Source organism: Lissotriton helveticus, chromosome 3_2 (assembly GCF_964261635.1).
Source record: "Lissotriton helveticus chromosome 3_2, aLisHel1.1, whole genome shotgun sequence".
Lineage (NCBI taxonomy): Eukaryota > Metazoa > Chordata > Amphibia > Caudata > Salamandridae > Lissotriton > Lissotriton helveticus.
Window position 1 is genome coordinate 85,994,122 of NC_136062.1, and position 25,999 is coordinate 86,020,120.

At 41.8% G+C, this 25,999-nt stretch overlaps 1 protein-coding gene across 1 annotated transcript in view; it reads right to left on the reverse strand.

Moving 5' to 3' along the window:
* The window catches only part of MYO5C (myosin VC), a 1,267,761-nt gene that overhangs the window by 561,338 nt on the left and 680,424 nt on the right, over positions 1-25,999 (reverse strand). Inside the window, exon 16 of the mRNA XM_078684841.1 lies at positions 1,464-1,561. Coding sequence (XP_078540967.1) covers positions 1,464-1,561 — 98 coding nt within the window. The remainder of the gene's footprint in view (positions 1-1,463; positions 1,562-25,999) is intronic.

The following is a 25,999-nucleotide window of genomic DNA, read 5'->3' on the forward strand; positions in this document are numbered from 1 at the left end:
GAAGCCATGAGGGAGCATTAGTGTGTGAAAAGGAGATGACAGGCTTCGTACCACAATTTTTACCTTATGTCATGTTCTGCATTTGGAAAAAAGATTATTCATTGTTACCAACAATGGATGAAGTTAAAAAATAGAAGCTCACAATATTCAACTGAGTAAATGCGAAGTCTGAATTAAGAAAATATATCTAGTTAGGAGCCAAAAGGCATGCTGAAAGCATACAATGCAGCAAACTTCGCTGATTGTGATGAACTACCTGATAACCACAGAAGGTTTTGTAAGTGGTTGTAGGGTCCTTACTTCATCGTTTTATTGGCCTTCCTTGGAGAAGGATGTATACGTCAATCCACTTTAAAATCTCTAGAAGGCAAATACAGTTCCTCTCAAATAGAGCTTAGCTTATTGTCTTCCCATAGTTTGCTTGATAGTCATATATAAGTGCTTGCACATCCTTTTTTTCTCTTTTAACAAATCGTGACTTAATATAATATCTCTGCAATGAGTCCTACAGAGCACAAAATCATATGTAAAGCCTTTGTTGGCCTCCAGGACTATTTGGCAAACATTCTCATTGGTTTCCTATTTGGCATGTTCATAGCAAGTTCAAACTATTCAGTACAAGCTGGATATTTTATTTAAGGTTCTTTTCTGATTCTACATACCTGGTTCTCATCATTTACCCCAGATAACTGATAGAAGCAGCACACCAAACTCTCATATTTATGTAATGCTGCACATATGTTTTCTTGTTAGGTGGAACAACTAAAGTTGCCCCACAAAGAGAGCATATATAAGAAATCACTTAGCCCTTAAATACTAGGAGCTGATCCTAGGTTTCACCGTGGAAGGGATACTTTGCAGTTGGAGCCACCGGGATCTTTTTGACCTCTCAATCCTCAATTGATATGTACAAATTATACAAATATTCCCCAACAGATATACCCAATGCAAAAAAGGCATAGTGATGAACAAAATCTTCCTTAAAGAGTCAGCCTCCAATCTTCTTTTAATGGAAACCTGCTGTGTAGTCTAAACACACGCTTAAGCAGGTTTTATATCACTCACAAATTAACTTCTCAAATTACATTTTGAGCGTCAGACATGATCATGAGTTTAGCCAACAATAATAATAAATAGATATTTAAGATTAGGGTAAGTATTTATTTAGTTGATTTTCACAGACAGGGACACCTACTTCAGCAATACTGGCATTTCGTTCTCATACATTGTTTACACTTTCCTTACAAGGAAATGTATTAGCAGCTTTCTTTCTTAACCCGCAATCACCAACTGAGACCGGGTCTGTCCATCAATACTTGCATTTGTACATTTGCAATGTGGTACATACTGCTGGGGCAATTTCTGTCATGTTTTGAGGACTGCGTACGCCTTGCAAAAACAGTTAATTTTAGGTTATACAGCTTGAAAAGGAAATGCATTTAACTTTAAAAACACAAACTTACTCAAATGGTAGCTTCTCATCATTTGGCTTTATACATCGGACATAGTGAGGAGTAGTTGCATTAAGTGTCTCCATGAGCAAAGACAAAGAATTGCGGAACTAAAGAACATGCAGAAAACAAAGAGAACTAATTGGTTTTAGCACGAAACATTGCCTTCATAAAATATTCATATTAATAATTTCACAACGTTGGTGAAAAGCCAAGATATTAGATGGACAACAACATTAAGCTGAGCTTTTAAATAATGCTATTCAGTTTCCAGCTGTTTGCACCTTCAATATTCATCTTCTTTAGTTCCTTTAGAGAATGATGCAGCAAGTGTGTGTCTTGCACTGTCTGGGTGTATATGTGGCTGCTAAAATGCCAAACAATCAATTCCCTATTCTATAGAATTTTGAGCTAGAAATCCGTCTAGAAACCAGCTATCGTCCTTGTGCACCGGGGCAAGAATGGGCCTTAGATATCTTACTTTATGTTCATCCCACAAGTTTGAGAGATAGAATAAGAGTGATGAAAGGGGTTACAGTTGTTTTCATGAGCAGGAGGAGGGGACAAAGGACGGGAAAAATGCAAGAGAGCTGATCCACTAGCCAGTATGATGTTCAATGCTTGCCATGGAGACCTTCAAATTACTAATGTAGCTGACCTGCTCAAAGATCTGGCATTTCTGTTAGCCAGAGGTGCTTCATTATTCTTCGGCAAGGAACAATGTAATTAGGAGAGAGTTATTTTTCTAAGTGAATTTGCTTGTAGTCAAAGTAACAGGTCTCTCTAATTTCCTATACCAGGTGGGTGTCAAGTTTGATGTTCAAATGCATAAACAGAAGCAAAGCTGTAATATTTCCATTGTTAGAAGATACATACTGCTGATAGGTCCGTTTGAGCATGTTTTACTGTCATATTTGGGAGTCCTTGATCTTCTTGAGAAGAATGAAGCACCAGACACACAAAGAGGTTTACAGAGCTCTCCCAGTCTTCTTTATAAATCATGAAGTTAACTAGTGAGATTTAAAGGGATTCACACAAGGAAATTGGTACTGTTCTCAATAATTCTTATGTGCAATCCCAGACATCCATTACAATGACAATAAACTAACTATATGTTCATTTGACTGAAAAGAAGTACACAATAAGAAAATTCATTGGATACATAATGAGATTAATAGTGCAGCAACACCCCCTCAAGTAGATCCCAGTAACAAATCTTTCATAAAAAGTGCATATCAACAATTGATGAAAACCACTGACACAGAGCCAACTCCAAGAATAAAGTAGCCTGTGAGTGCCGACAGTCTTTAAAAGGGTAGAATTACACCTTCACATAAGGGACCCAAATGTGGCATTTTCTGAAGAAATTGAGATTGGAAAACAGTGGATAATTAAGAGGTGGAACAAGGTCCACAACACAAAAATACAATTCAATCTAAATAAAGCAAAACCATGCCTGTGATACAATAACAGCACACCTGTTTCATTTTCCGTACAAAATTCCAATCAGAATTCAGAGTTTAATAAGGAGTCAACGATGTGAAAAAAAGCATTGTTAAAACAAATAAGTCTGGGATGCTTTTTCAGATACAAGTCAGACCTATTGGTTTTGAAAAAACTGCTGGGCATTCTGGGTTTGTATTTCAGTAGCAGCCCTGCTTCAGAAGCAGAGGATCAGTTGGTAGTGATAAATGTCTCACTGGACTAATGCCTGAATGTGGTTGCTAGGGATACCAAAGGGTTCCCTTAATCGGAACCATTAGAAGAATTATTGTACGGCATCCCTAGCAATTCATGTGTTTTGCCATTCAGAGAACAAATGAATCTTGCAGAGAAAAAAACACAAAAAGCATGACTTTTGGTATACTATGCATGTATATAATAAATAACTGAATGTGTCAGAAAGTGTGATCATCGAAAGTACTTTTAAGATGTGAAATAGTCACCCATGCATTACTATGAAATCACTTGCTTGGAAGCAGAATGAGACACAAAATAGCCATTTGCATGAAGAGAAAGATCTGAACTCTGACCCGGAATGTGATTGGTACTGTCTCAAGGCATTGTCTGAAGTTGGCTGCCTGAATAAATCAATAGTTGAAGTAGGCTGCCCCAACTCACACTCTGTATATTGTAAACAATGGGACATAGACAGCTATGGGGTCTGGACAGAAGTAAAAATGAGCATATTGAGCTATATATTAATAACATTTAGTATCAGCATATAGACTCAATTGGTTTATTTTGTCCAAAAAAAAGTGCATTTATTTCTATTGTAAATCAGACAGATGTACACTATCATAATTCGGCTCCTAGTCCTTCACTATCGGCCCAGTAAATTCATAGCTAGTACCAAAGACAAGCCTTGTTATAGTTTCAACCCACATATCACTAAACTTTCTTCCATTAACACCTGCTTGAAACATTGCAGATTTTTTAAAAAGAACTAGAACGTCCACCTAGCTCACAGAATGTGCTTTCATTAGAAGATTTGCTGAAGGAGAGGACAGTTTTAAAATCATTAACTTTCTTTTGCAGAAGGCTGAAAATGCACACAAAAAAGTTTCCAACCCTCTTGCTATAAATTCCTAGAATAAACGGGTCTCTAAAAACATTAATTTCCATTATATGTATTAAATATTTAAATTGCTCTAAATCTGTAGAAAGTGAGTAATCCGTGACAGTTTTCATTGTTGTACGAGCTACGGTCTCCTGTTGTTCCATTAACCTTGAATGAAGCGGTTAATAAATTACACACAGCAACACTTTTAAACACAATATATGTATTGTTAAATATTCTTCATCATTTTATCATTCGTGCATGTAGACGCACCTACTGACATGAGTGAAAATAAACTAAAGGAATCGAAACAATATCCAAACAGCAACTCTTTCAGACGGTTTCATTACCCACTTGTGAACAATTAATTAATTCTGAACAGCTTCCTGCACTTCCAAAGTACCCTACTCCCATACATGTTAAATGGAAGTTTAGATAAACGTCAATGTCTGCCAAATTATTAGTATTTTAAAACTGAATAGGTATTAAGTGACAGAGAGGATGGGTAGCCTCAATAAACAATTGCAGGAAGTGAATATTGGACTCTATTAACTATTTCTTGCCTCATTTGTTTTTAACCCATCTTATTCTATGTGTGCATTACCGCCTCAATGTTCATGTACTTCAGCCAACTCCATTGGTAAGGCTTTAAATTCACACACATCAAATGTTTCTGCAGCTGTTTCAAATATTGTCTCTAGTCCGCAAAGAGATCCCTCTGGGAAAAGCAGGCCCCTCACCAATATCGAGATGTAGCATGTTTCATTATTGGGCTTCCCACACCCTGGAACCAAATAATGCCAAGTAAGGCTCTACCACACAAAATGTGGTAGCGAGAGTTGACAAAGAGAGGGTCACCATGTTGTCACAGTTACTCCATAGGTCTGACACCCCCAGTAATTACTGAGGTGTTCCCACGGCCGAGCCTCCTTGGGTTCCCTGGGTTAGGCAATTTCCTGTTTTTACCCGTACACTAATCTCCAGAGTACTGTTTCTTTATTTCACAATAAGTTAGGGTCTAATGGACAATCGCCAAGGGTTACATAGAGGACAGCAGACTTAATGCCATTTCACCTCCTAGCATGAGGTTTTGGCATTTGACTAAGCAGATACTGTAGGTCCTGAAGAAGGCCACTGACATTGTTAGGCATATTTAGGATGGCCGAAACATATTGACCATATAATGGATGACAGGGGTACTAATATCCCATATTTCATCCCCCTACCAATATATACCAAAAAGCCAAGAGAGCGGGCAATACTCCTTAGAGCACAGCCAAAGTCCACTCTATCCATATTGTAATGAACTGGTAACAATAGGTCAAGTCAGACGTAACAATAGAGCATTTTCAGGAGGTAATACTATGTATTTTTTACATATCTGAAACCACATTCTAACAGCGGAAAGGTGAGTGTGATTAAACAAGCATCCCTTTTGGCCAATTCCTGTGTCGCCGCAGGAACTATACACATTTAGCGGACTTTGATCAGCGGGAGACAGAGATGAAAGAGAAATTCATTACAAGAGGTTACCCAAAGTGGCTAATCCATGATTCTTATTAAAGAGTATGGTATTATGACAGACAGCGCCTGCTTAGTAACTGGGACTCCAAACAGATGTCCAATTTGGTCTTTGTCACACGCCATTCCACCATGAAGAGAAGATACGTCAAATTATCAACTTCCATTGGCATATCTTAAATGCCAATGGAAAGAGAGAGAGAGTACCATATACCTAAACCTTTGTTTGCCCATAGGAGGAATAAAAATCTCAAGAACTATGTTGTTAGATCACGCATGACACAAAGGAAGCCCGGTATTCAAACCACCATAGATAATAGCACTCTCCCTATGTGAAAATTCAAATGTATGTCAGGTACAACTCTAACTGACCCCATAACACTTAATTCTATATACAAACATTTTTTGAAGATCTGCTTTACATCTATGAGTCCCCTTGTACGAATTCTCTAGTTATAGGATTAAATTCGAATTCAATCTTTATTTCGATCAATTAAGATCATAAAAGACAATTTACAATAAAAAGGCGCTTTTCCCTCCATAAATTGTAACCAGTCTTAATATAGTAAGTGCATATAAAAGTACAATCATGTTCAAAATCCAAGCATTACAAGTTTTAATTGATATAATAAAATACCATAAAATTCACAATATAAAGAGGGCGTAAATGACTCAATAAAACAATTGGCATTTCTAAGCAAGGCTAATAATCTTGGAACCCATAACCTTATGTGACACTAGTGACAAGTACACTAGAGATAGGATATAGTGTTTATCACAGTTACACAGAATCATACAAAGAGTGGGTTATTGAAGAAGCGAGAGGGAATGCCACCTAATATTGTAATGACAACCACTTTCCTGTGTAATACCCGTGGGTACATGGGTTGGGTTAAGAAGTCTTATATTCCTTCAGCAAAGCACCAGCTAAATGACTATGCATTATCTGGGGATTTCAATTAAGTCTATTCCCCAACGTGATCCCCAGATAATTAAAAACATCGGTCTGCTCCAATAATTCTCCATTAAGAAACACCCCGCCCTCAATTGCTTTGTGCAGGACCATAAACTTTGCTTTGTCTGCATTTATCACTAACCCACGATCTTTACAGAAACCCTCAAATCTTGTTAAGGCCCTCTGCAGACCACGCTGGGTCTTAGAAATAATCACAGTATCATCTTTAAACATAAGTATGGGAATTTTAACACCTGCAAGGGACAGTTCGTCCGTTGGGAAAGCAGAGAAATAGCCTACAACCCCATTAATAAACAGGGAAAATATGCTCGGCGCCAGGACGCACCCTTGACGCACCCCTCTAGATACTGGCAATGGGTCCGTTTTATTACCCTGGGTGCTCCAGCGTACTTGGGCAAAATTTCCTACATGTAATTGCTCTACAACAAATAGTAATTCTGCAGGCATACCCAGATATTTACATACCCTCCAAAGTTTACTCCGCAAAACCAGGTCGAAGGCAGATTTTAAGTCCAAAAAGGCTGCATAATTGGTACCCCACGGTCAGCACAACAACACACCAGTAAATCATAACAAACCGAAAGACCTGATACTCACGTTGGTGCGAAATCCTGCCTGTAGTGGAGTTAGTGTATTTCTGTCTTCTATCCAATCTCGTATCCTATTTAGTACCATTCTACCCATAATCTTTTGAATGGCATCTATGAGACTGATTGGTCTATAATTGCCTGGGCACAAGCAATCTCTTTTTTTTAATATTGGCAACATCTCTGTACCCTTCCATGAAACTGGGATGGCTGCCCCAACTAGCTATATCATTCACTAGCAGGAGTATGTATTGTTGCCAGATTACTTTATCTTTCTTGAGCAGATCAGCCGGTACACCATTGGGACCGTGTGCTCTACCATCAACAACTAAACTCAGCGCTATTTCGATTTCCCTTATATCAAATATCAAATGTGCCAGAAAACGAGGATCCCTAAGTAAGCTTTACCATTTGCATAGCATGATAACATCAAAATATCCTGCTATTAAAAAGCCCCGAATATAAACTTAAAGTTTAACCCTAGGAGATCCACATTGATAAATCGTGATTGCGTACACATTCTTTTACCATTTACCATCTTGAGGAATATGGGTTCTACCTGATTGTATACATTACACATTAATATCTAGCTAACACTAACATTTTATGTCCTCATTAGAAATTAGGTTGTACCATCTGTTTTCTATTAAATGGCAACAGTTTTTCTTTACATTACTGATACTTGGGAAATTCCCACCTCGCAGTCACATTAAAACACCCAAGGGATTTCCCTATAACCATGGCTGTGTATATGGTTTAGTGGTCAATAAAGTTCTTTTGAAAGATGGCCGCCATTATTTAGTGGTCGAAAGATCTACTCAGCTTTATATATATTGCCTGGATTACAGTGAATCTTTTGGTAGTACTTTAATATACAAATATATTTTACATCTGCCTTATTAATATCACGGTATACAGGTATCATCTCTCCAAGACTGATTAGGTTTGATTTTCTTTTTCACCGTATTAGACCATTCCAAAATGGCAGACACTTTTTAGATCATAAACACCTAGTCCAGCCCTTTGTGGCCACCCTATTACACACCTGAAAGTTTTTTAATCAAGACTGTGCAAATAGTTCTCTTGACTATTTAAGCCTCGCAGACCCCAGTTACCCTGGCACGATATGCTGCTGATACATTAGCATGCACCGCAATTAGGTGCTGTGTAATTGGGTTGGATTTCTAAGCTATGATACCGACAGGGAGATATTTCCAGTTGTGCAACCATACCCGCAAATCGGATTGGGTACCTGCTATGTGGCATACGATTCCATTTCGAAATACATAAGTATCCTGCCTTTTGAGACGCTCAATATGAGTTCCCCGCAGAATCATCCAACGTCTTGTTGGTAAGAGTCCCACTCGCTTCCAAACCACTAGAAAGTGATTGTACAAACTTTTTCGTTTTCATTACATGGGATCTTGAGTACATTATGTCCTCCTTTCTTTTGTATGTTTCAACACTTAGGAGCGCATTACAGAGAACTCCACCACAAAACAGACCCTGTATAGCACAGCTCAGGGTAAGTATACAACATAGTGGGCACGTGATGGTATTCGCACAAAGGGGAAATTCTAACTCTTCTCCCTCTTTATACGTTTCTACATTTTTAGTGAAGGAATCTCTCAATGTATCCTTTGTCTGTTTCTGTTAGAATATTGCCCATGTTTGCCACAGACGCTTTATTTAAGATTATCCCTGACCTCTAAACACTATGAATTGCCAGGTAAATTTGACGTTTATCCCCTAAGATGTAGCTGCAACTTATACCTGTTATTATTAAGGCTTTGTCATTTGTTAGTTCACCATCCTTAAGCCTTGTCACTATATAAAATGGAACAATACCATCCATTAGCTGCACTTCATGTTGGCTTTATGAGCCGGGCAGCTCTTTACACTTATCCCCTCATTCCTTTTCAAGTTGAGAAGCCTACTTTTTGTATAGCTTTAATCTTTCATTTAAAAATCCTATGACTATCTTTCTGGTATCTTTCTTTTAACCTTCATTGCTTTCTTATATGAGGGTGGATCTATCCATAACTGTGAAGCAGTTCTACTGCAAACGTGGGATATAAGGTGACATGTATATACTAGAAGTTTTATCTGAGCACATCACTGATCATCTATTCACAATGATAGGACATTAGGTGGCACAATTGATTTGTGACGCACATGCTAAACTCTATAGACTAAGGAAATATATTGGAGGGCTCCTAGACCCTAACCAGATCTTTTTTTTTTTACATATACATTTTTATAGGCTTCCAGTATACATGGCTTCCTGATGAAGGCTGCTAAGCCGTAATGTGTGTGTTGTGATGGGAACAAATTAGCCATGATGAAGATAAAATGAAATGAAAATGAAATGAAATGAAATGAAAAATTGCATTTGTATAGCGCATAACTGCCCTGAGGCCTCGCAGCGCTTGAAGATAAAATGGTTTAGCGCAGGCTCAGGGCAGATCAGCAGGATTTAGCAAACAAATGCGTTTTCAAGGCCTTTCTGAACGAGAGGAGGTTGCTATTTCCTCGGATGGCAAAGGGGAGGGCGTTCCAAAGTCTGGTCGCCGAGTGGGAAAAAGAACGGCCACCCCAACGGGCTTTATTAATTTTAGAGGAGGTGGCCAACTGCAGAGTACCAGACCGAAGGGGGCGTGTAGGGACATAAGGCGTGACCAGAGGGTGCAGAATCGCTGGGCCTACACGGTGAAAGGATTTGTGCATAATGCACAGAGCTTTAAACTGCACTCTGGCAGTCATTGGGAGCCAATGGAGGTCCCTCAGAGCCTTCCTCGCCGACTGCCGACGGGACAGATTGAACAGTAGGCGGGCCGCACTGTTTTGTGTGACCTGGAGCCTCTGAAGAACCGAAGCCGGTGCTCCCAGGTAGAGAGCGTTCCCATAATCCAGGCGGGAGAAAATCAGGGCCTGGACCATGATCCTTCTCGCCTGAAAAGGGAGCAAAGGGAGCACCCGCCGGAGCATCCTCATGAGTCCGAAGCAAGTGGCCGCAGTCTTAGTAGCCTGGACCGAGAAATCAAGGGCGGTGTCAAGCCAGATCCCGAGGCTCTTTATCTGGGACTTGGGGACAGGAGGAGCACCAAGACATGGTGGCCAGACGGGTGCAAGAGCAGAAGGGGAGGGATTTCCGAGGAGAATGATGTCTGTCTTCTCCCCGTTGAGCTTGAGACAGGAGGCTTGCATCCAACTGGCAACAGCCTCTAGACAGGGGCCTAAGGTGTTGGATGATCCATCAGCGTGGTCTAACGAGACCACCAGCTGCGTATCATCCGCGTAGGTGACTATACGCACACCAAAGGGATGGACTATCCTGTCCAGAGGCTCCATGTAGGCGTTAAAGAGGGTCGGGCTCAGGGAGGAGCCCTGAGGGACCCCACACCTGAGAGGATGTTTAGGAGAGACTATCTCACCCTCGAAGACCCGGAAAAAGCGCTCACTCAGAAAGGAGGTGAGCCAGTCCAGAGCCGCGCCCGACACGCCCATGCCCGCCAGTCGGTGTACTAGCGTGGCATGGTTCACCGTGTCGAACGCGGCGCTAAGGTCTAACAAGATAATGGCCACCTTTCCTCCCTGATCCAAAGTCATTCTTGCTTCCTCTGTGACCGCCAACATGGCGGTTTCTGTGCCATGTTGAGGGCGAAAACCTGTCTGGGAGGCACGCAACAGACAGTTGGACTCCAAATAGTCTGTTAAGATATTGTTGGCGTGCCTCTCCAGCAGTTTACTCAGCCAGGGAAGCAACGAAATGGGACGGTAGTTGGACAAGTTGTTTTGGTCCAAGGAGGGTTTCTTGAGAAGCGCCCTCACCATGGCACACTTCCAAGCAAGCGGGACCGACCTGGACACAATAGAGGTGTTTAAAGCTTCCAGGATAACAGGACGAATAACGTCCAGTGCCTTGACAAGGATCCGGGGGGGTGCCGGGTCATTAGGAGAGCCGGAAGAAACTTTGGAGATTAATCCATCCAGGCTGCCGGCATCAAGAAGCGGAATTGTATCCAGCTTGCAGAGAGCCGGAGAGTTAGCTGGCTTAGAAGGGACGGAGGGGGTGTTGACCGTAGGATTACTAAATGAGGAGTATATGGTCGAGATTTTCTTGGAAAAAAAGGCAGCTAGCTCATTACAGCGGTCTTGTGCCCCTTCAGCAGTAGGACGCTCAGCTGGAGGTGAAATAAGGGATTTGGCTATCCTAAAGATTTCCCTAGGCGCGTTGGCTGCAGCACTGATTTTCCCTTCATAGAAGGAAGTTTGCGCCATTTTAATCTCTGATTTATAGAGCCTCATAGCGGACCTATAATCATCTTTCCTAGACAGAGAATGGTCCTTCCTCCACGCTCTCTCTAGTCTGCGGCAGTCAAGCTTTAATAACCTCAGAGCAGGAGTGTACCAGGGTGCAACTTTAGGTCTTCTGATGAGTTTACAGGGGCGTTTGGGAAGAACTTTGTCTAAGGTGCTGGAAATCCAGTGATCAAAGTTGCTAGAAGCAGAGGCAGGGGTCAAGGCCCTTCTCGGGGGGTCTTGAGTGAGAGCCGTTGTCCAGTCGGAGAGGGGAAGTGAGGACCATTTCCTGCCCATGTACTTGGTAGAGGCTTCACAGGGGGAACAAGAGTTAGAAAGCCAGGTGAACGGTATCAAAAAATTATCCGTCCAAGGCAAAGGAACAGGGGACTCTACATTAAGATTGATATTACTGTATATGTGATCAAGGAGATGTCCCATCTTATGGGTCGCCTGATGGCCTCTCTGGCAAAGGTCTAACGCTTGCATGTTGGCCCGCAAGTTATTAGCTGCCATATCCTGGGAGTCATCTGAATGGATATTAAAATCCCCAAGCAGAGTGAGGTTAGATGAGGTCATGACTGCGTTGGCGGTGAGATCAGTAATTTGAGTGATAAAATTATTCAGGGAACCTGGTGGTCGGTAGAGTAAAATACCAGAGAAAGTGGTGGTGGGGGAGAGATCAAGTGCAAAGTGTAAGCTCTCACAAGTCAGCAAGGAATTAGGAGTGACCCGACACTTAAAGGTGTCCCTGTATATAATTGCTAGGCCCCCGCCTCTCCCCGATTGGCGGTCGAGGTGCTTAAGGGTGTAGCCTGGAGATGAAACCTTAGCTCTAAGTAATTTTATAAGTTGACAAAACAACCAAGATCTTTTCATTGCCAACATGTTCACAAGAATATCTGCTATCTTAGAAAACATTGTTACAATTGGAATATAAATATAAGGAAAAAAATATCCTCCATGTTAGATATAAATGAGAACATTTAATAGACCTGCGAATTTATTGGTATGTAATACTGAATCCTAAGGACAGTTTAACAATAATAAAGGTTGAATGAATATGTATGAGTAAATGATAGGGTTGTTAAGTCATAAATCAACATGAAAGTCCTTTTTAATTAATTTGTTTGATATATATTGAAATGCATATTCATGATGACTTTTTACTCTCCTTTTGATATAAATAAAAGATTCAATTGCCATTCATGATCTGGGTTTTTGTATTTATTCTTTAATGCCCCCGTTTGATACTGTTGCCTAAGTAACTTTTCATACAATAACTGCATTACTATAAACATTCTGACTCCTATCCTTGGGCTCTCGCTGTTCTTCACCGCTCTATTTCTTCTCAGCTAGGTTCTGATTTGATTCCACTGAACCAATTTGACTAACCTATCTGACGGCAATGATTTGTGGAAGAAGACCCAAAACTAGAGATATGGTGTTGTGATGACAAGAGTGAACTGGCAACTGTGTGTGTGTTCAAATACCAGCAGGTTCACTGAGGCTATAATCCTTTAGATGGGATTTAATAACATATGTTAACAGCATCTATATGGGAACCACTTCTTAGTGTGAATCATAATTTTTATTATTATGAACGTTTTGCATATATTGAAGTTGTACAAGTTGCAGCATGTCCTAGCAGGGGTCTTAGTTAAAGTGGTTGTCCCTTGTTTGATATGACAGCTGGCCAATCATGGTATGGTGTGTGAAACCGAAACAATTTAGATCCATTACAGAGAAAGTTGCGGAGCACCTAATCATAGACAGTAACCAAGCTAATGATTCCCAATCCCTTGTACATGCACACTGCAAGCATAAGGGCAGCTCTGAAGTAGTCCTCCTTATCTAAGATGTATGCATGAAAAAAGAATTCACTTAATTTACCAATTAATGTGCTATATAATGCACCATTCATTCCAAATGTTATTGAATTTTTTCAAGAGGATCTAATACAGAATGACTCCTCATTCAAGTCAGGGAGTCTGCATATTACACACAATATTTCTCAGATCTCCTCCACAATTGGGGAGACACCATTTGCCAATTTAAATGTTGAGCAATATATATTAGGTGGGTTCCTACGGCAATAGAGTCCTCTATTAGTATGTCACTCCTTAATGATTATGCTGACCCTACTCATTTCAACCCACAGGGAGAGTAGACAGTAAACGTCTTTATTCGGCACTGAAACCTTGGTGATTTGTGAGCCTGATATTTGCTGTGGGACCAGTGTACCTCTTGCATTGCCACATTATTTAGACATTCCCACTTGATCTATGATTTTTGAATTGTTTTAAATATAGATGTGGAAGGCTTTTAGCTGGGATTTCACAAGGAGTGTTTTTGTAATGGTTTCTTTACAGCCACGAAGAGAGCAGTTTACCATTAAGGTTATCCTGTGCAAATGGTTAAATTCTCTTGCCATTTTATTTAAAAGTACTAAACATATTTGTTCTTAAATCTATCTTTTTCTGAATAAAGGTAAACATATATTTACAATCAATTTTAAAAATATCACAAAAACAAATGTACTATTACCCATCAATTTCCTATAATAAGTTGCATTTACAGACAACAGGATGAGAAAGCTATTGGTTTTGGACGAGCATCCGATTCACTGCTGAATGCAGCTTCCGTAACCTTTATCCCTTTTTTGAAAGATTGTCTTTTTTTCCTTGTTCTCCATGTCGACCTGAGCCTTTGGCTTAACACGGACTTAGACAGTGGGAAATCAAGTATCTTGTATTGTCATTTGGCCTTTGTATAGAGCAGAATAATAGAATGCCATTAGTACGCCATGCCAGCACTCACACTAGCACAGCGAGGCTGCAGGTCAAAATACTGAAATATGGGGCCAATTAAGGAATGTCTAAATTTCAATAAGAAGTAATTGCTTGGATACAAAATGCATGTCAAAACTAGTATTTTCTACCAATTAATTGTTCTTTTTATGTATCTGTAATATTTATAAAAACAAGCTCAAGTTTCTCTCAATTGTGTGTGAATAAATTCAGTATTCCGTTCCTTTAACAAAATTCAACAACCTCTTCATCGAACATTACTGCATTACTTTCACATTCCACATCTCCCATCTACCTACTAATTATCATTATTCTAGCTTTCCTAGGTGTACAGAAACCCTCTACACACTTAAGAGTACACAATCGGTACATATTAAACATCTTTATTTATCATATAAAACTCATCTACACTCACACACTGTCCCCTAATTCACCATTTCCCTATCAAAGACTAATTCTACAGTAAATGCTTCACCACTCCCCACTTATTAGAATTACCAGTTCGCCTCACACCTCAACTTTTATTAAATCCACATTGTATTGCAATCAAATATGTCAGAAGGTGATAATCACATTGTCGAACAGTAGCTCCACATTTCCATTCATCTTTTCGTCATATCATACCCTTTAGATTTATGTCACCACCTTATTCACTTCATCACAGCCTAGCTTTGCGCTGTTGCATGTTAACTGGTTCTGCAGCTTTTATTCCTCATACACCTAACTTTTTCATCATAGCCCTAATTTATTTCACCATTAGCACAGCACAGTCTTATCAGCAGAAATCACTTTCCAATCCTATTTTTAGCACAACATAGCATGACACTTTATATAGTGTGAAGCTAATATCATCACTTTTGTTGTTCAGGTTATACTGCATCACCACACCTACATATTTTTCATACCTTCACTTTACATCACCATCACACACACATTATTTTATAAGTACTGATATTCAACAGAGCGTATTGCGAGTTTAGGCTAAAACAAATTGCAAGAATAAAATAAATTGCAAGAATAAAACAAATACAATGAAACCAGATTGCAGTTATGGCTTCTAATATAATGAAGACATTAGTGTGACATGTTCCTTTCATCCGGACATATAATGTATATATTTTGTATTCTTCCGTTTTAGCCTTAACTAGTAACTTTGGCCTCCAAAATAGTTTTCAGCTCATGTAGGCTCTCTTTAAAGTACTGTGACTTATCATTCCACCCCCACTCGCCCTCCCTCGCGGGGCTGCAGGCCTGCACTGCTCTGCCCTGGCAGGCCAAAGCACTAGACTGACAATGGAAGTCGTTTAACGTTTAATACATACTCTGCTATAAGATAACTATAAATGTACATGTCCATGCAGTTACACAGCTGCATGTGAAGTGACTGGTGAAAGACACATTTGAATATTCATAAGACAGAAATGACTCCTTGATGTCTAAAACCTAGTTAAAACTCTCCTCTTCCAATCTCTAAATGGTTGTAATGCCTGATTAGATTATTCCAGGCTACGTTTACTTGTGTCTGAAAGGAACAATTTTGCAACTAGAGTGTACTTCTTTTACACATGGAAAATGTTCTATTTAATATATTCTTTAGCTTACCCAGCAAAAGATAATCGTCTTTCTTGGCCTGGATGTAAATCCACTGTATGTGGCATAAAGTCATAACTTTCAAAAGTTTAAGAGCCTCCCTGGGCCGTGGGGAGGAAAGGAGAAGGGTTTACTCTGCTTTCTGGGAAAACGTGAACTTGTGGTGGAGCTTGCAGCAATTGAAAGCGGGTGTTGTTGATCTTGACCCTCTGGAAGTAGGACATGGACATGTCTGTCTCTAGGACATATGGATTGTTTTTGTTCTCTTTGGTTGAAAACTGGGGTTGCTATAGAAGTTCTTTTCATTTGAAAGGTGTATTTTGCAGTTAGGAATCCTTTTGCACATGCTCATCTAACCAGGCATCAACTCGCAAACAGTCTATCATCGATTGAACAAAACCACTGTATTGCTCGATTGCAAATATGTGCATTCATCCGTTCATCATACTGGTACATTAATTGAGCCGTCCACAATACACACACACCTCAGCAAGTCATCAGTCCATCCCCTCCATTCGTGTATGCAACCATATATCTTTTCATAATCTACCCACATACTCTTGACTCAACCCATTCACCTGTGTAAACATGTCCTCAACTAACATACATCTACCTCTCTGTTAAGTCAAATTTGATACTCACCCAATTTGGGCACCTTGGTTCTGAAGTTTCTGCCGCTTGCTGCTGAACTGCTGAATTAAAGCCATATAAATAGTTGATATAAAAAAACAGATGTCCTTAATAAGTCTTCTGGAATTCATATGATACCTATTTGCATCTTAGATTCAACAAAAGAGCATTCTAGAGATACTGTGCTAGGTAAGGGGGAGGAGCCACAGCACCTATTATTCAACCTTGAGAGCTTTGAGTAAAACCACTCAGAGCACTGAGCCACGTGGACCTGAAGAAACCGAAAGTAAAAATAGCAGTGGCTTTTCATAGGCTTGTGGATGAACCATACAGACAGCCTTAAACTGGATCCTGATTTACCAGGATGGAAGCCAAAGCAAGTCGGCCTATTGGGTACACATTGGCATACAGGTCATCAGTGAAAGCACATCCCCTCCGTATGGTGAGGGGTCTCAATAAAGATCTGCCCCACAGTTGGGAGGTGCATTCAAGAACTTGGATCCTGAAGTGGCTGAAGCTGAGAACATCATGTAACCACATGGAGGTTGCTGCTCTTTGTTCTAGTTATTTGATTTGTTGATTCCAGATTGTTTATTGCATCATCAAAATTAGCGAAATCTCAATCTGAGCCTTTCAAACACGCTTAGAGCTGTGAGCATAGAGAGGCGTCTTTACCTCGTTGGGGATTTTTGGCACAGTCTCACCTGGTTCTCTTACTCCTCTACTTGGGAATATAAAGTTCTGACATCACATTAACAAACAAAGTATCTTGCTTTAATTCATAGGACCTGCTGAAGTTTTAGTAAAATCATGGCAGAAGGCACACACAAGGGGTTGTGGAAAAGTAAATTTTGCCATGTTCTGTGTCCCTACGAGTCCTCCATCATATGTTATCTGTGCATGATTAATATGCATATGTATTCCCCAGGTACGATTAAAGACGCAATTACAGTTGTGTCCACCTCTAGTATGTCAGTTTCCAGTTCTCGTGAATACTACGAATATCAGGCCTATGTAAAGCTACGTTGCCACGTTTCTCAGTGTGCACGTTATTCCATTGTAAAGTCCCCGTTTCTAGGCCTCAAAAGGGCCCGGACACCAGATTCAGCTCCTGTCTCCTGAAGCCTCGCTGAGGAGCGATACAGCCCCCACCTGTATCCTCGACCCTTCACTTACTTCCTGCCTCGCAGTGCCCGGCTCAGCCTAGCCCTGCCTCTGAGTCTGCCAAGAGTATGTTATGATTCCAGTTATCAGTTCAGTCCTCCTTCTCTGCATTCCTAAAGCTACTGAATCGCATCAATAGTTTCCGTCATTGTCTAGCCTTTACGTCTCCACGTTAGAGAAATACTGCATTTAATGGTCATTCAATATTCTTCATCACGCACTACATGTAGAATAATGCATGCACCATTCTTAGAGTCTGTTAGCCTTTACCCCGATAACTTTTGGATTCTATCAATATGTTCTCTAAACATCAGATACTAGATACTGCTTAGGTACATGTCGCCCTGACTCTCCAGACTTCAGTCTCTGCTCCTAGCACAGAGTTCGTAGCCCCCAGCTTCTCCTAGTAACACGTCATTGCCAGTTTGCGCGCACCATTAGGTCAGAGGTCCCGGCTCCTTAGGTAGCCCCCTCCATGTTTCCGCCCCATTCATGACATATTCTGTTACGTTTGCATCACATGTCTATGTATACGCCTCTGTTACACCTACTTTCACCCTTATCTTTCGCGACTGCTACGCGTCACGCCTATTACCCCACCCACTGCTACGCCTATTGCAATGTAATGCTATGTGTTTGCGTTATGTATATATGCTCATGTACTGTTATTAAAAAGTTATCCTGGTCCTTGTCCCGATTCTGCCCCCGGCAGCGCTGCCATCCTATTCCTGTGCAGGTTGTCCTGTTCCTGTCCTTATGCTGTATTAAACCTGCAAAACTCCTACTACCTCGAATCTTGACTCTTATTTATTGAGCTATCTGTTATTCATTTATTCATTCAAAAATAGATCCGGTATTATTTATTTATATACCACATAATGGCGCCCGAACAGGGACTTGCCCTTTCCCCACGCGCCGGTGAAGCCACGCCGGCCCCCTGACCCTCTGCAGCCGTGACGGAACCATACCGTGCACGTGCAGATATTTCTGCTTCAAGTATCTCTCAGGCCCACGGAGGAGACGGAGGTGGCGGTCCAGCATCCAGACGAGGCGGTGGAGGAACGCGGCGAGTCCCGACCAGAGCCCAAGCCGAGAGTCCAAGGTCCGAGGTATCCGGAGGCCCACCTGTAACAGAAGTCCGAAGTTCGTCCGTCCGGCGTCGAAGCAGTCCAGTCCAGTCCGAGGCCTTCCGTTCTTGCTGCCCGGTGAGTACCGTTGCTGGGGTAGTATCTAGACAGGGTCAATCTAATTGACTCTGGTCCGTGGGTTGGTGGTACACAGACCCACAAACGAAGTGTCCACTTCGGTGGATGCGGGTCCTGACGTGTCTCTGTATGAGACCGGTAAGTTTCGTACTGTTTCAGCAGTGCATCTAGTTCCTGTTCTAGTCAGTTCAGTTCTCGAGAAAATTCATGTATTCTGTTTCCCGTATTCCAGGTAGTATTCTGTTCGAACTGTTATTCTGAATGTTATTCATGTATTTTAATGTCGTGGTATGAGTGCGAAGTGATTCTCGTGTTTATTGTGTATTGTATTGTGTCCAGATTATAGTTCAGTCATGCCACTCTTTTCAAAACTACGTCAGTCAAAAACCAGAAAAGGTCTGCTAGAAGCAGCAGTTCCTGTCGCGCCTAGGGACAGTCCAGGTCATTTCATGTATCAGAAGCATGGCATAAGCGCCATATTGTATCTAGATTTATGGGTAGAGTATACCAAACAGTTAGAGGAAAAGTATAGATGGCCTGTATCAGGCACATGGGATGCCGAGTGCATCATGAGAGTAGAAGAAGCATTATGGAAAAAGAAAGCCAGACAGTCACAGAAAGATGCCATCGAGTTATGGCGCAAAGAATCTCATAAAAGAACCGAAAAAGAAATCAGAAAGTCAGAACTAAGTAGAGAATCCTTGGAACGAGCCCAGGAAAGGGAATTAATCGAGATTGGTGAACGAGTCAAAACCGAACAGTCAGACAGACAGAGGCATGCCCTTATTAAGGGTATGTATCCTCTTCTTGCCGAGGGTTTGCCAAAAGCAACCCCGGAGGCATCCAGTAATTTTCCGCCACCATTAGTTCCGACCAAGCTACGTCACAAACCGACCGCAGCTGATATTTTCATTTCGTCCTATTTGGACGACACAGTCCCAGAATATGCAAATCCTGTTCCTGCTCCGCCAGTCCCTGTAAATCAGGCACTTCCCGCTCCTCCAGACACCGGAGTACCTGTTACGGTACCCCCGGTCCAGCCCGCCATACAAGTCCAGCCTGCATTTCCATTTCCCACTCTGCCAGGACGAAGAGCATCAGTAGACGACTCTAGTTTAGGGGCCGCAGGGGGAGGTCCTCCTCAAACCCCGCCGCCACACAAGCGTTTAACGTTAGCCGAATTACATGCACAAGCGTCACAGCGTACGCCCAGATATCAGTCTGTTGCAGAAATAAGAAAAGCTCTTACCGAATGTGGCTATGATCCAGTCCCAGGCGAGGATAGTATGGTTTTATATTCATTACGCGTAAGAAAAGTGACCGAGTATCTAGTCACCCTACCAGATATGAAAGAAGATCTAGACAGAATATATCGTTTCATCCGTACAGGGAATGATCCAGAAAGTATTAGTGACGTCATGTGCCAAAGAAAAGTTGAAGTCCAGCTCATGATATTAAAGTTCCTGATTAATTGTCTAATAAGGGAACAAGATTATCCGACCAAAGATCGAGCCGAAATGAAAATCCTGACAAGGTGGAGTGATAATATAGCCGAGGGTAAGCACAAGACTATCAGTAGTATAGAGAGTATGTACAAGAAAATCCGTAAAGAAATAATAAGGGTACACGAACAACGTAAAGAAGCACAAGTAAGCGAGAAAGAAAATAACTCTGATACTGAAGAGGTAGAGGACGAGAATCCCGACAGAATAGCGTATGTAGGAAAATCTAGATTTCCAGATCGCCATTTGCGCCTAGAACACAAGTCAATTTTTCATCATCCAGCACCAGAACAAGGTTCTCTGGAACAAGTATTTCAAGCTACCGATCACATTCTGAAATCACAAATCGGTTATAGCGAGTTAAGTACCATGCATGAACAAGAACTAGTCCGATCAGCAGTCCGATGGATTACTGATTCTACCACTTTTCCAGACGAAATAGTGGCACAAATGTTTCTGAAATTGCCCCCAGCCGAGCAGCGACTGGCGGGTATGTATATGATCCAGCACCTCATTACATTGTATGAGGGTCAACATTCTGATCCAGGTCCGTTACACGATGTCCTGAACGAGTTACTCCAGTACAAATGGAAAGGTTTAGGTACCGATTTGATTAAGGTCATTCTAGAACAGCGCCACAAATACAGAACGTTTTTGAACCCGCATTTTGTTCATGTCTCACCCCCAGAAAGTAAACCCTTTTACATAGACAGACAGAATCCGTTACGAGAAGTGCATCCAGTTAAGACAGACGGTGGTGAAATGCAACGAGTGTTTGTTTACACCCCTATCACAAAGATGGAACTCTTAGAGATGAAAAAATTAATTCCCTGTCATGATAAAGATCCAGCAGGGTTCCACCGAGAATTAAAAGACATGCTCCGTATGGGAGAATACACGTATCCAGATATCATTAAAATGTTAAAAGTCTTGTTGCCCGCAGGGGTATATGAGAAACTCAAAGAAAAAGAATGGGAGGTGGGAGAGAAAAAGATCGATTGGGCAGTTCTAGAAGCTGAAGACAAGGCACGAGTACCAGGTACCGGTCTTGGAGATAAATGTAAAGAATTACCTGAACTGTTAATACAAGTTTTGCCCAGGTTATTGACAACTAGAAAGGAAGACTGGGATGCAATCTCAGCCTGTAAACAGAAACAAGACGAAGATATTAGTGATTATTATTCCAGATTTGAGAAATGTTTTACCATAAACAGTGGCCTCAAGACGAGTAGCGAGTCATACCCTCATCTTTTTGTTACTAAATTAGTCGAGAATTCAAGTCCACAAATTAAAAACCGAGTTTTGAAAGTCGAAAGTACCTGGCAAGCTAATACCCCGTCCCAGATGTTACAGATGCTTCAATATCACCAGAATAGAATCAGAGAAGAACAAGATCACGAGAGAAAACGTATGAAAGACACGAAAATGAAAGTACTAGTTGCACAATCTGTTCCTCAAGATAGTCAGAAGAGGGGTCCGAATCAAGCCAGTCATCCTGCAGCTCCCGTTAAAGGAAACTGCAATTACTGTAAACAGCCAGGTCATTTTATAAACGAGTGTGCAGTTCTGAAACACAACATAGCTACCGGTAAGACTAAAGAAAGACCACGTCCGCCGAGACAAGAACAAGTTACACAGACTCCTCAGTCACAGATTGCACCACAGACAGTTACAGCTCCGCAGCCTATCGCTGCAACACAGCATGTTACACAACAGATGTACCAGTATGCACAGTCTGAGTATCCAGAGTATCAACCGTATTCATGAAACAGCCTAGAGAGGGAGGTAGGCTTGCCTCTCATCGAGATACCTGTAGATCAAGAAGGTCCCTATGTTCACAGTCAAGTATTAGGGAAAGACAGAAAGTTTCTGATTGATACAGGGGCAAGTAGGACCACTATAAGTCACGCCGAAGTTCCAGGGGCTCCGCTCTCAGGCTCAAGAAATGTTTCCCTTGGATTTTCAGGAAAACCTATTGTAAATGAAATATCAAAGCCAGTTACTCTAGAAGTAGGTCCATTGTCCCGCACTACTGATCTGTTACTTACTAAGTCATGTCCAGAAAATCTATTAGGCATTAAGACACTGAAAGAGTTAGGTGCAGTTATATGCTGTTCCCCAGAGGGAATACGATTGTTCCTACGTGACTTCAAGGGTCACTATGTATTACGAGATTTTGATCCCAGATTGTCTAATGTTCCGCAGCATCTATGGGCGCAAGGTCCAACTGATGTTGGCTTTATGCAAATCACACCCCATCGTGTGACTCTCAAGCCAGGTGTAGTCCTGCCACGAATAAGACAGTACAGATTGCCACCTGAGGCTGTAGCAGCCTTATCCAAAATTATTGACGAGCTCATGGCTCAAGGAGTAGTTGTAGAAACCGACTCCAATGTATGCAATTCTCCGATCATTCCAGTCATGAAACGTACTGATCCAAATGCACCTCCAGTATATCGATTAGTGATTGATCTCCGAGAACTTAATAAATGTATTATTCCCCAGTATCCAGTTGTCCCAGATATCTCTTCCCTGTTGACAGCCATTGATTCCGAAGCCTCATTTTTTACAGTCATAGACCTCAAGAACGCGTTTTTCAGTGTCCCCATTCATCCAGACAGCCAGTTTCTTTTCGGATTTTGTTTAAATGGAAGGAGCTATATGTTCACACGCGCTCCTCAAGGTTTCACAGAAAGTCCTAGTATTTACAGTCAAGCACTCAAGAGACAACTAGACAACATTCACATGCCAACTGACACTGCCCTGCTCCAGTATGTCGATGATCTCCTGATCACAGCCCGTTCTGAACGTGCTTGCGAGCGAGCATCCCTTACAGTCTTGTATTTCCTAGCCGAGATGGGACACAAGGTGTCCCCTTCTAAGCTTCAATTCTGTGTCCAGCAAGTGGTCTACTTAGGACACTTACTGTCCAAGAGGGGTAGGCAGTTGACACCAGACCGTATTCAGTTAATAGCGAGTCTTCCTCAGCCCAAGACCCAGAAGGAGGTACGTGCTTTTATTGGCCTTACTTCTTATTGCAGACAATGGATTCCTCAGTATGCATTTCTAGCCAAGCCACTGATACAGTTAACGACACAGGAGGCAGCCGTATCGACTGTCCTACCTTGGACATCTGAACATACACTCAGTTTCAATGAGTTAAAGAAAGCCCTATGTCAAGCTCCAGTTCTAGCAACACCGAACTACAGTAAGCCTTTTACACTTTTCGTCACAGAACGCGAAGGTACAGCATTATCTGTTCTCACACAAGATCAAGCAGGACAGTACAAGCCCTGTGCTTATTTTTCGAGCACATTAGATCCTGTAGCCCAGGCTCTGCCTGCGTGCCTCAAGTCAGTTGCAGCCACAGCACTAGCTATCAGACAAAGTGATTCCATAGTCTTAGGACACTCCTTGACAGTACAAGTCCCACACTCCGTGGAAGTTCTTTTAAACCGAACACAAACCCAGCACTTGACTATTGCACGTTTGACAGGTTATGAATTGACACTGTTCCAGCCACACATAGAAATCAGACGCTGCAACGTTTTAAATCCTGCTACATTGTTACCATCAGTTACTTCGATTTCTGCCACACACGACTGTGTGGAAGTAGTTAACATCATGACAAAGCCAAGACAAGATCTGACAGATATTCCATTACCAGATCCCGACCTGACACTTTATGTGGATGGTTCATGTATGAGAACAAGTACAGGAGAACTAGTAGCCGCGTATGCAGTGACTACTGACACTGAAGTTATTGAAACACACCGTATTGACACCCTGTCTGCTCAAGCAGCAGAGCTAGTTGCTCTGACACAAGCCTGCATTCACGCCAAGAACTTGAAAGTTAATGTTTACACAGATTCACGTTACGCATTTGGAGTCGTACACGACTTTGGAGTGCTCTGGCAGGAGAGAGGTTTCATGACTTCTCATGGAACCAAGATTCAGCATGGTCTCCTTATTCAGGCTCTGTTAGATGCCATACACTTACCGACATCCATTGCTATCATGAAATGCAAAGCACATACGAAAGTTACTGACACTATTTCCCAGGGTAATGATCTAGCAGATCGCACAGCCAAGCTTACAGCTCAGACTCCAGACATTTCAGTTAATCCGACACAGACACATACTCCAGATCCGACTACATGTATGACAGTTAAGGACCCTACTCAAGATGTCATAGATATCCAGTTACATGCTATCCCCGATGAAATCAAGAAATGGTCCGAACAAGGAGGGGTCCAGACAGATCAAGGATGGTTAACGAAGGGTAGAGCCACATGGTTTCTCCCCGACTCCATGGTTCAAGTCATTATCAATACCGCACATAGTCCAGCACATTTAGGAGAAAAAGCCATGTTAGACAGTATTCAGAACATTTGGTTCAACAAGCATTTACGAGCTGCAGCCAAGCAGAAAGTCCGTACCTGTATGATATGTTGTCAGTTTAATCCAGGTAAAAGTGTCCCGGTGGAACAAGGTGGATTCCAACCCCCTGACCACCCTTTTGAAGTCCTCCAGATGGATTACATTCAGATGGAGCGATGTCGAGGTTTCAAGTATGTCCTTGTAGTTGTATGCGCTTTGTCCAGGTGGACGGAGGCATATCCAGTTCCAGATTACACAGCCACGACCACTGCCAAGCAGTTGGTTCGTGAGTTCTTCCCCCGTTACGGACTCCCTAGAGTCGTATATTCTGACAACGGCCAGCCATTCTCATCTGAACTCATGAAGCATGTGTCCCTTTTGTTAGGGTACCAGTGGAAGTTCCATTGTGTACGCCATCCTGAAGCAGCCGGTCTCGTAGAGAGACATAACCAGACTTTGAAAATCCGTATTGCAAAAGTTTGTCAAGAGAAAGGTGTAGACTGGCTAGTAGCTCTGCCGGTTGCTCTGTTCTATATGCGCATGGTCGCACATTCCAGATCAGGTCTGTCCCCGTACGAGGTCGTATTCGGCCGCCCCCCTAACATGTGGGGTACTCCTAGACCCCGAAGTATTACCGATGTTTCAAGTAATATGCTGACAGATTACCTAGCTTCCTTGATGTCTGCCCTCAACTCTTGTCGTTCACAGGTTGCTGCCGCATTTCCAGACAATACCGAGGTGGCACCGCATGAAATCGTTCCAGGATCCATGGTCCTAGTGCGAAATTTCGATCGCTCAAGTCCGCTGGAGCCTCGCTGGAAGGAGCCCCGACAGGTCCTCCTCGCCACCCGTACAGCCGTGAAGTTGGAGGGACGCAAAGGCTGGGTGCATCTTTCGCATATTAAAAAATTTTATGGATTGAAGCCAGTCTCAAAGAACATTTCCCAGGATTCAAAGGACTGCCAAAGTACTATTCTTAAGGACTGTCCCGCAAAGAACAATGATACTGAACCCTCCCTGTTAGAGAAAACTCCGCAACAGGAGTATAAACTCAAGTTAAGGTCTAGTAAAATAAGTCAGCCAGTTTGATTGTCTAAGTCCTCCCCTAGGTGAAACGGTTAGACCGGTTTCTGACATGTATAAAATAGACCCCCATAGTGAGAGAGTTAGTCAAAACTCAATTCGATGTATCGTTTTTCTATGTTTCATATTATTTCTCAGTATTATGATTTCCTGCACCAGTTATGCATTTTACCTGTATTTTCCAGTTTCTTATGTAAATAAGTCCTCTAATGTTACGGTAGAGCACACGTTTAGTGAT